Genomic DNA, 11,779 nt, shown 5'->3' on the forward strand with positions numbered 1-11,779 from the left:
GCATTAAATTTTGAGCTCTATTTTGTGAAGATAAGAAGTGCAAAAAAAGAAGTGCAAGTAAAGTGGGAAGGGAAGGGAAGGGAAGGGAAGGGAAGGGAAGGGAAGGGAAGGGAAGGGAAGGGAAGGGAAGGGAAGGGAAGGGAAGGGAAGGGAAGAACTGTCACAGTTTTTCCTAGGAAATGAAAATCTATTTTCCTACCTCGTGCTATCTAGAGCACATGGTTGGGCACCTCATGGTTAGGTTTTGCATAAGATTAACCAGACTTTCCAGATTTTTGCACCCATTTGCAGACTTCTAACTAGGCATGTTGTAATTGTTCATCAGTGGACTGTTATTTCCCTCTTCTCTCGTTCTGGAATGTGCTCCATGACAGTGACAGCATAGACAATGAAAAAAATAGCTACTGTATTTTATCCTGTGGCTGCTAAATAAATAAATAAATAAATAAATAAAGTTTATGCTGTTGAAATCCATTGCCAATAAAATTTTGAGACTCTTAAATTCCTTCAAAAATTGTTTTGAAGTATTTGGGATGTTCTTATGCAAATAATAAAAACTATCCAACAAGTTGTCTAACTATTGAAAACATTGAATGTCTTAAGGCAACAGAGCATTTTCTGATATTTTTCATATTTTGATCATATATTGTTACCTTTAGCTTGCAACAGTTGTTCACTTTTGAACATACTGAATAGACAAATATTTCTGGTGTGTCTTGGTTTGACAAGACAGGAGTCTGTGAAGGAGGGCAAAAGCCTCCTGTGCAATGGAGAAGGTAAACCCCCTCCCTCCGAATTACCAGGATTTTTAAATTAAAAGTCTCTCAGGCAAAGATATGGGAATGGGAGTAACAATTCTTTACTAGGAGAAACTAAATAACAATTTAAAAAGGCAAATGCAATTGGTACAAACAGAACTAGTGATAAAGTCCACAACCTGACACCCTGAGGATTCGGGGTGTTGGTAGCAGTCCAGTTGAAATGACAGCTGTCCTTTTGCAGTGGCTGATGAATTGCAGCTGAAGTGGTGATATTTAGAAGGGTATAGTTTTCTCTGAAGATCTGGTGGCAGTTGGGCCGGTCTTCCTCTGGGAATCCAGCGAAGGGGCCACTTCTCTGGGAATCCCACCGAAGGAGCTGCTCCTCTGGGAATTCCGCCGAAGGAGCTGCTTCTCTGGGAAATCCCGCAAAGAGAGAGAGCTGCTCTGTCTCCCCAAAAGCTACCCCTTTATACAATACAAGAGTGCTTGGCTTCCCCCTCTGGGTGGAGCATCTCACAATGGGATGGTGTAACGTTACCAGGCCTGCAGTGAGTCAGTCAATGGCCCATTAACAAACCATTACCTCTTCAGAGCAAACCATTGTTCTTGGAAAAGATAACAAACCTGCCCAACCTCCAACAGATGGCAAATAGAATACAAGCTTATCTTACAAACCAGGACATGGGGTTTTTTCCTTGTTTGAGGCAAACCATCAAGAAGCTTCATTCAAGTCACCTAATAGTAATCTCAGAGAGTTCTTGACAGCTGTAAAGGTGGAACATTCCCCTAACCATTAGATATGTAGCTGTCTGATTTCAGCCTCAACAGGGTAAATTTTTTTCGGTAGCCAGGAGGGGGTGTGGGTGAATGGGCGTGGCCAGGGTCCAGGTGTTATTCTATGACACCTTATATCATTGCAGGGCTGGGAGGAAGGGACTCTGGCTTCCACAGGGAAGGTTGCTCCTTCTGGGTGGAACAGTCTGGAATTTTACTTTATGTGTTAATTTTTTTATTTGTTTTATAGCTCTTGTTATTAATATTGTTGCTGTTACTCTTCTTTTTCTTATCTCATTGCTATTTCAAGTAAATCATCCTTATCTCAACCCCTGATCCATGCTTTTTGTATCTCCTGTTGAAAGTAGAGATGGGAGTGACAGGTGGTCTTTTTAGTGGGAGTGCTAAACTGGAGAGTACCTAACCATGACAGTATTGCACACACTTTATGAAACTTGTAGTGGGTAAGATTTTTGAAAATACTTTCCTTGTTATTGAAGATTCTATTATTATTTTATGTAGAACTGAACAACACATAAATTTGTTTTCATTTTAAAAATAGTTATTCCTGTAAATTAGAACTAAAAAACAAGCCGAAAACAGGCCACTTGGCATTTCAAACTCATTTGTTATTTTATTTCTGTAATGTTTGTTGATTATGATAATTGATCACTCCAAAATTTCAAAGATATAATTAATTGGTAAAAGTTAGTTGCCTTTTATGTGAAATAGTTTAATTAACAAAGAACATTTAAATAAATTACCATAATATTGAAGGTCACACAAATATTAGCTGCAGTTGTGCTCACTGTTGCATAGTTACATATTTCTATATAAAGACAGAAGGAATAAAATTAATTTTATCAAAATGAGAATAATATATTTCTTTATTTGGAGTTTCACTTCAAGCACCCTATTCTCCTTGGCCTTTTAGCTAAGATTAAATCTAATGTCAGTTTAATACTATATATGGCAATGTAATTTAATCTACTTAGTACTTTAGCAAAGCTGTAGCAACAATTTCATTAGATCTTTCCTTTCTTCAAATACCGTAACTATTTTTTCTGTAGAATGAAGCAACTATGATAGGAAAGTGACCTACCAGAAATTAACACAATGATTGCTGAAATGTATTGTACTCAATAGCACTAACACAGATCTTCTTCCTGCCACCATTTTCTTATAAAATTTGTGAGATTTCACCCAGTAGTTTCTTGGGCATTTGGTAATAAAGCATCTTCAGGCAGACTGAAGAGAGAATTTTGTTTTGCCATTTCCCAGGTGGTGGGAAATGCCGAGTCATTACTGTTGGCAGAGGAAAAGACATAAGGAGGATTACTTTCTTCTTCCCTGTATATTTAAATGAAAACATAGTTGTTACAGTAGTTTGCATGGAGATGAACCATCAAGTCAAACATCTTTTCAGAAGGATTTCTTTCAAGAAATTTGGGAAAAGCATTAGTTTTAGAATTCCTAAATTAAATTTCAAAATGGTGTGTAAAAAAAAAAATATTAGAGATCTTTTTTTGTCTAACATCTATTCTATACATATTAAATACTAGACTTCCAAATCAAGATTAGAATCAATTTCAACTGAAGTTGTGACCTTCCGTAGCTGAAGAAAAAAGTGTTAGGTTGATGACAAGATTAATGATATTTACATAGCAAATGACAGAACTAAAGCTAGAGTACTGATTAAAGATAATTAGTCAGTGTAATGCCATTTTGAACCTATGCAAAATTGTATAAAATCAACAAATAGACAGAATTTGGATATGTTCTGAATTCATAAGCAGTAAGGACATATTTGCAAATATACTGTCATTTGTACTTACTTGTTTTTTTATGAAGATCATTTTTTCTCTGCTCTTTCAGTAGGTCCTGAGTGTTGCTATGAATTCTGCTATAGTTCTGTAGACAAAATATTTATAACAACCATACTTGTCTAATATGTCCCCTTGAAAAAGCAAATCAAACTGTTCATCAATTCAAGAACAAATAAAAAAACATTTTACATGCATTAGTAACTTGGCTTTGAGTGAATTTCCTATTCAAAGAGCTAGGTCTGATTGAAACTTTTTTCAGGGGATCTGTGCTTCTTTTTGCTAGGGTATCTGAAAACTTTTCTTCAGACAAGAAACTGACATGGTCTGTCTAATCTGCTTGGCCACATATTACCAAAAATTAATAAGAACACCATTACCCTTGACACTATAACCACCCTGCTAAAAATGTAGAAAATCCTTCATTAAGTTCAAATGTAAAAGACTCATCCATAGAAGTGAGTTTGTCTTTGCATAGTTTCCACAAGAAGTCAAGTTACAAAATAATGAGGAATTTTCAAAAGTACTTTCTGCTCTAATTTGATCATTTCCTTACAGAAATCAAAGGGAATTGATTCATACCTAAACACACAAAGGCTTTATAGTGGTGACAATGAAAGTATAAAAAAGTATAAATATATGCAAGGAGAAAGTATTTTAATTGGCAAACTAGTAGTTTTGGAAAAAGACATATTTTCAGTCACATTAGCCCTTCTTTGAAACACCTCCCTGGCTGTGCTTGCCAACAGATAAACCAAGCATAAAGAGAAGGTGTCACTACCCATTCATACTTTCTGATCTGTTTCTGTGTCACTTCAGTGTGTGCAAAACCTGTCATTCATACGAAGGGGATTAATGGAAATCCTAGCTCTGTTAGTCTTTCAGTCAAAGAGTTGCACAGCTATTCTAAAGGTTTTGGACTATGTTTCAAAAACCACAGTTTTGCATACTATCAAGTAGAAATCTCAGCCTAAGGAGTGAATACTTCTTTGGAGGTAAACTGAATTTTCACCTGGCTCATTGCACACACCACCTTGATCTTTCAAATTCCTAACAGTGCCATAAAATACATATTTAACTATTTCTGGTCAAAGAAAAAGAAAACATACCATAATTCTTCACTGAATAGACATTCTCAAGCTATAACATAAAAGAAGGCAGAATATTAAAACTAAACTATTAAATTTCATTAATCTTCTACAAATCAGACAGACTTAACAGCAACAAGAAAAAAAGAAAACAGTCCTTAAAACAAAACAAAGCCCTATATAATTTATACTTTGGAGTAAGTCTGTTTTGAACAGATGCCAAATAGAATTTACTCAAACTACAGAAACACCAACACAAATATCTAATGGAAGAAAATTCAATGCATTGTTAGCTCATTAGTCTCACAGGAAGATAATGATTCTAGTAACTGAATAATTAGAAATGGGAATTTGTGAGCATCTTTGTTAACCTCATATTAATTTACAAAATAAGACAAGAAAAGAAAATACAGGGAAAATTTTGCTCCCCAAACTTACTTTGTGCAATATACAGAATAAGTTCCATCTGTAAAAAAAAGGATCTGTCTCTCATTTATAAAAGGCAGAGCTACAAACCAAAATGCATTATTAACCATTAAGTCAAAATTATTAAATCACAAATTACTACCTTCACATGAAACATTTCACTTTCATTGGGATTAAACCAATAAAATCATACCTTCCTAGGCTGGAGAAAATGTATATTGTATTTTCAATTTTCACAGTAATAAGAGATTAGGTAACAAAACATATCTTCATATCAGGAGATATGTTCACTGCAGCTGTACCTTTCAAAGTCTTTAAAGCTGGCTTCCTTGATCTCTGTGAGGAGCAGGGACCTGAGAAGAATGGTATAGCTAAAGGGGCTTGATCTTGCAAGCTCTGTAAGCCTTGCTGTAGGAAGTGCAAAAAGTCAAATAATCACCACTGGAAACTTCAGATGGATTGTGAACTATTTTTTCATACTAGTGAGCAATTAGATGTCATGTTAGAGCCAGTGTTGGCTTCTGTTCAAGAAAACACTTGAGTATATGCTGGGTTTGAAGTCAGTGGGGCTTAAGGATACCCAGCAGGATTTCCTTGAACAGAGACAGACCCTTAATAAAAAAAAAAAAAAACTGATTCTCAGTGAAAGGAGATTCACAATCTGGTTTTATGGGTTTACTAATTTTGTAGAGTAAGAAACCTGCATAAACTGTGGGAAACTAGGACATAATTGATCACCCAAATATTCCTCTGGTAAATTTTAAAAACTGAGGAGAAAACAAATACTTCTTATGATAGAGGGATAAATGAAATCTACACTATATATATTTACAGGGCTTACAGTGACTGTATATATATATATATATGTATGTATATATATATATATATATATTAGTAATTTTTAGAGTGTTTAGGCATTTCTACTGTCAACAGTACGATGTGTTCTTGATTGTGCTGCAGAAAATGGGAGTAAGGGCAGCTGTGTAGTACAGCCTCTGAAAGAAATGCTTTCAAAGTTTCTGTTGAAAAGGCTGTTTCTCAAAGGCAGCTGCTCAATGCCTCATGATGTATTCAAGGCACAGCCTCCTTGCTTGGCCCATCACCCTGCTGCACCTGCTCCCCTCGGCTCACTTCACCTGAGTAGGTTGTGACAAGAGTAACAAAGCACTGCGCTGCAGCTTCCTACAGAAAGCTCAGCGATGCTTTCCCTGCCTCCTGAGCTGTACCACTGCAGAGCCAAGCTCCTGCTTACACACTGTATTTGCTCAGAGCATCAGGTACTAGCTGTCTGTTTGCCTTCATTTCATTCCTCCCTGCTGCAATTTCTCTTTACGCCTAAGCGACTCCTGCATGAGAAGTGCCTTGCTGCTGCTCAGAATTTCAAGACAGTGCCTGAGATCTTTCTTCCATTACAAGTCTCAGAGGATGGTATTATTATCCCACTAATTTCATACATCTTTACATTTGGCAAAAGTACTACCAGGCAAATTACAAGTGTATTGTTAAATGAAAACATTTGTCATCAAGATCTATTGAAAGGTGTCCACAATGTTCATTTCCTGCAGTCGTTTGACTTAGCACCCTGTGCTACCTCCATCAGATTTACATAAGATTAAATCTAGCTTTCTCTTTAAAATCCTTGCTTTTGTTCAGGCTGCACAGTGTCATCTCTGCATAGCAAGTACCAGAAGCTAGAATATTTACTCTGAGATTTCTAAAACATTACTAATCTCTATCCTGTCATCTGGTAATTCCTATTTAACTTTTTGTTGTGTCCAGAATGATATTTATGTTTTTAAACACACTAATTCCAAATGTTTCAAAATAAAAGTAGCAAATTAAATTAGAACAGCGGTCCCTAGAAATCTATAAGTCATTATAAACAAAGTTTGAAACACATAGTTTTGCTGTGTTTTTCATCACTTTTGATGCTTTTAGTTCACTTTTCTAAATTATTTTCAAGATTTGGTCTAAGGCAGGGTTTTTTGTTTTTGTCAGAAGGATTGAATCCTTCAGAGCTGTTTTCCATTGTCTGGTTGTGTTGCTAGTTCAACTCAAGCAATTAGAATGGAAAAGATCCTTCAGAAAGGATCACACTGAGCCTTTAAAATTTCCTGGCCCATTCAGGCTTTTACAGAGGAGGTTCAGGAAAGTCAGGTAAAATTTTTCTCAGCAAGATCAAGAAGATTCTCCTAGATCCTTTCTATATCAAGAAATAACACTGGAGCTTTTGTTGGGACTTCAGATCACTAGATTGAAGTGTCTGAACTTTCCAGTATCTGAAGCAAATAACCAATCTCTGTAGTTATCCTCCTGCAGCACTTCATAATTACTTCAGAATGCCATGCTAAATCTACTGTGGTATTTTATTGTGTCTTTCAAAGGAAAACTGAAACCTGGGGACCCATGAGAGGAAAAAATAATTTAAAAGGGAGTATTCTGTCTGGAAATAAACAGGGGGCACAAAAAAAGAATGAGGTTATTTTATCACACAAATCTAAGATTTTAGAAGAATCTACCCTGCACTCTGCTCTCTCCATTATCTGCTGCTTTTCATCCTTATTTTAGCCAGGTATGCTGTTTCTGCTCTCCAGATACAGAGTCTTTATTTATGAAGATACAAAACAATGGGAGTCATACCTCTAGGAAGAAAGTTTCAGGAAGAAATAATTAAAAATCATTAAAAACTAAAAAATCAGGTAGTAGCAGGACTCAGTTATAAATAAAATCCTTTCTCTAGAGAGTCCTCATGGGTGAGAATAGCTGCTCTAATGTCTTAGAGCAAGAAAAATTTTCAGACTTCCAAAATGACTGCTTCATTTTTCTTTATCAAGATTGTCCTCTTATTTTTTTCTGCAGTAGCCTGAACATATATTTCAAAATTTTTGCTGTTTTGTTATTCAGGACTTACTCTGGCAAAACTACAATGGATTGGCCATTCATTTCAAAAATATTTCATTGTGCAATTTGTGAGAACTCAGAGAACCACATTCAGAGGCATCTGGTTGGAACAGGTGTTGCAGAAAATTATAATCCTCCCTTGATTAAAACTGTTGGGGTTTTTTACCACCACCCTCCAGTTATGCATTACAAGTATCCAAATGATAAGATGTATAGTCAGAAGTAACAATCTGAGATATTGTCAGAAGAAATATCAGGAATAACTTCAAGCTTGTGAGCAAAAAAAAAATTGCTTTTCAGGGAGTAAGATTTTCACAAAATCTTTCTCTAATCATAGTTTTGCTGGAAAATTCAGGTTTGTTTCTAGCAGCTTGGTTTCTTTGCTCATTTTCAAAACAGATTTCACATGAAGAAAGAATTTGAATATGAAATAAAAACTGCTTTAATCAATATTGAACACATTGTAACAGTTGAGTAAGGGAGATTAAAGACTAGTTGATTGCAGTCTAAAGCCTTTATTCTTTTATCAACAAGCAATACAACCAATAAAACTACTAAGATCAAATATGTATGGACCAACTTAAGACTTCATAAAGGAAACAGATTTTAAGAAAATTCAGAAGTGCCATTCAGTGAAAGCAAATATCTTTCAAAAGCTTCACTGTATTGTCACTAAGTAATCTGTGGGCTCCCTGAGACTGAAGTAGGGACAACAGTTTTCATGACAACTGATATCTAATGCCTTAGGAGGCTTTTTCTGAGTCTTGGGTTTTTTTCTTAGATTAGAAAGTGTAGAGAAATGTGCTACCCACAGAAGTAGGACTCTGCTTCTGTCCGCACCCTCCAGCATTGCAACCAAAAACAGATATGAAGCTTCAGCAGCTGTAGACACCCTCAAGCAAGGTGTGCAAGGAGAAGCTGCAGCAGTAGCACACAACAGATAGGGCAGAATAGTGACTCTGTTAAGGGGCACTGAGGCACCCATTTGATGGCCTGAGAGGGAGCCATGAGTTACTCCCAGAGAGATTGTGGCTGGTCACAAGAGGGAAAATTTCCACAAAGACAACAATCAGCCACTGGAATAATCTCCCAAGGGAGTGATGAGTTCCCTGAAATTGGGCACTGTTAAGATTCAGCCAGACAGGGTGCTGGACCATCTTGTCTACACCATCTTTTTAGGGAGAAAGGCTGGAAGAAAGGAACCTTGAGGTTCCTTCCAACTAGGTATTCTATGATTATTAGACAGTGAAAGCAAAATAAAGACAAATTCGTTCCATACATCTTTACTTTCTATAGATTACTCTATTAAATATAAGGGAACAACTAGTTTTTTGCTGAAAAACTGCATTTTCCAACTGAACTGTAAAAAAATGCAGGAAAAAGCAGTGTTCAAAGAGGACAGTAATTGCTAATTCCATTCCCAGAAAAAAAAATGAATAGGAAAAACTGGATAGTACAAGTAAAATTGCAAAAGACATCAAGACAAATGCATTTTAATACATTTTACAGTTTTACAGCACTTCACAGAATCACAGAATCACCTAGATTGGAAAGGACCTTTGAGATCATAAATTCCATCTAGTCCTTCAGCTACAATACTGGAGTTTTGTAAAGCTGCAGTTTATCCCTGAACCAGCACCATTGACTTTAACTTGTTTTATTGTTTCAGAGAAGCAGACAAGGTTCAGATAGATTATGGCCTGGTTTTCAATGGTTTCAAGGACTCGCTATTACAGCTGAAATCATGAGAATTGAACTGTCTTGATGAGCAAAATGAGACCAGAGATTGAATTACTGTTTATATCATCTGCCCATAATATAGCAGTGACAGAAAACATCCACCCTACCTCCTCAGTCAGGCAAAAGTTAGATAAAACTGAGCATAAAGTGAGTGAGGAACATCAAGCAGTGGGGGTGTTCTCCCTCCTAGCACAAGACAATTAGGCAAGATAAGCTTCTTGACAATCAATATTTGACCTGTATTTGTAGATTTGACTCTGAGACCTATGATTATACACTCTTGGAAGATTTTCATTTAAATTACATTTATTTATTTATTCCAGGGGTTAACAGCGTTTTTGGCACCATGCACAGTAGTTATCCAGATGGTCATCTGTTGTAAGGTCAAGCAAAATAAACAAAAGGACTTTTATGTATTCCTTCCATGAAAGCTTAATGGTGCCAGTACTGTTGTCTCTGTATTGATATCTAAAAAAAAAAAATATATATATATGCACAGTATTGTGAAATAGGACCATAAAGCTGAGTTAATTCTGAGGAAGTTTAATTTATCCTGAAATTGCAGAATTAATTACAGAATCAAAAAATATTCTGTGTTGCAAAGGACCCTCAAGGATCATCAAGTCCAATTCCTAAGTGCAAGGTTAGTACTGGGATGGAATGCACAACCCTGGTGTTATTAGCACCCAGCCCTAACCAATTGAATTAGTCTCAGGGTCAATGGACAAATGTGCTTTTTGCTGCTTAAAAGCTCTGATCTAATTTTACATTATATTTTGGTACTGTATGATCCTATGAAACAGAAAAGCAAGGTCTTGCATGCTCTATTCTACTGAAGTAATTTTCTCATATTAATAGCTTTACAAAATGATGTGATGTTGTACTGATAACATACCACTCATTCACTCTGATAGAAAGTAGAAATTTTTAAATCTCATTACCTATTTTGGCTGACCAAAGTAAAAATTATTAGAATAATGTTCTATCAATGTACAGATCATTTCTTTAATCATGAAGAAGCAGAAAGAGCAGAGGAACTTTCTTAATTACTCTTTATCTGGCTATATCAAGATCTTGGAATTATTATCATCTATACATGGCCCTATATCCAAGAACCTACCACATTCATTATTTTTTAATAAATAGTTATATAATTATTTCAGATCAGAGGGGTAATTTATGAGATGTGAAGTATTCAATTTTCCAAGACTTGAAGTATTTCACTGAAGCCAATTCAATTTTACTCAAAAATGTACACTGTCATGAGAAATAAAGGAAAATAAAGAAGTAACTTCCTCGCCCCTTTCTTCTTAGCTAAAAGACACAGGGGGCTGAAAAACTGCTTCTCCTGTTGTAAATATTTGTTTTTCTAACATGAGGAAAAATAATTGTATGACAGAACACCTAATCTAAAAGTCATTGTCATGTATAATCTACACTATGCAAAAGGCAAGCTGTCCTCACATGCTGGGTGTTGACATGGAATCAGAGATTAGTTCTGTTAAGTACAGGAAATAAAGCATGTAATTCCATCTCAGCTTAATGTCACCTATATCCAACACTCTATGATACAATTATCCTTCATTACTCTGAGCCTCTTTGCTTTCTCTCTCTCCACTCTGTTAATATTCACATTTTTGAGACTAGTGAGTGAGCTCTTTTAGGAAGCTAATCCAGCTAAAAATTAACCACCAAAACTAAATTATTAGTACCAAAGAAAAGGAAACTTATATTTATGATGACTTACCATAATAACAACAGAATCCAGTCAATATTTAAATTGAGCAGGTTTTGCCACACAAAGTGGCAAATGAAAATCTACGTCCTTTGTGTGAATAGCAGCAGAAAGGACACTGTTCAGCATTTGTACAAGTACACAAATATACTTCATCTGTACCCCTTGGTTATATTTAAAGTTGCTGCAGATTAAGCACAGAAATTGGGAAATATGGTCACAGTTCTGGTAAACAACTTTTAAGATAAAATAAAGACTACTGACATTACCATAGTCAAGTTTAAACTGCTTACTCATATCTTGAATGTCTCTTCTACACAATGGTTCTCAGAACTCAGAATAAAATCCAAATTTTATTGAGCAATAGTAAAATTTACTGGGACTCTGTTCATTGAATTGATTAGCATCAAAACCCTATTGTAAAATTACTTTCAAAATTCAACAAAATATCTGTTTTACAATGATATGAAATAGTGCTTATATTAAGATAAACTGCTTATCAGATTTAAGGCCTTTTTTTACTTTAGAATA

At 35.6% G+C, this 11,779-nt stretch overlaps 1 protein-coding gene across 36 annotated transcripts in view; it reads right to left on the reverse strand.

The window, feature by feature from the left end:
• The window catches only part of LOC116183733 (uncharacterized), a 189,577-nt gene that overhangs the window by 4,184 nt on the left and 173,614 nt on the right, over positions 1–11,779 (reverse strand). For 11 of the 36 annotated variants that reach the window (XR_014955660.1, XR_014955629.1, XR_014955631.1 and 8 more), the window contains 2 exons: positions 11,261–11,432; positions 200–9,981 (listed from right to left, as the gene is read on the reverse strand). Coding sequence is in view for 2 of the 36 variants with exons in the window: in XM_085580428.1 (XP_085436554.1) it covers positions 1,035–1,174; positions 3,371–3,446 (216 nt within the window). In the remaining 34 variants the exon portion in view is untranslated. Of the gene's footprint in view, positions 1–199; positions 11,433–11,779 lie in introns of those variants that run through there. The other 25 variants (XR_014955662.1, XR_014955659.1, XR_014955656.1 and 22 more) reach the window with 17 other exon arrangements.

Source organism: Lonchura striata, chromosome 5 (genome assembly GCF_050655825.1).
Source record: "Lonchura striata isolate lonStrDom1 chromosome 5, ASM5065582v1, whole genome shotgun sequence".
In the NCBI taxonomy this organism is placed as follows: Eukaryota; Metazoa; Chordata; class Aves; order Passeriformes; family Estrildidae; genus Lonchura; species Lonchura striata.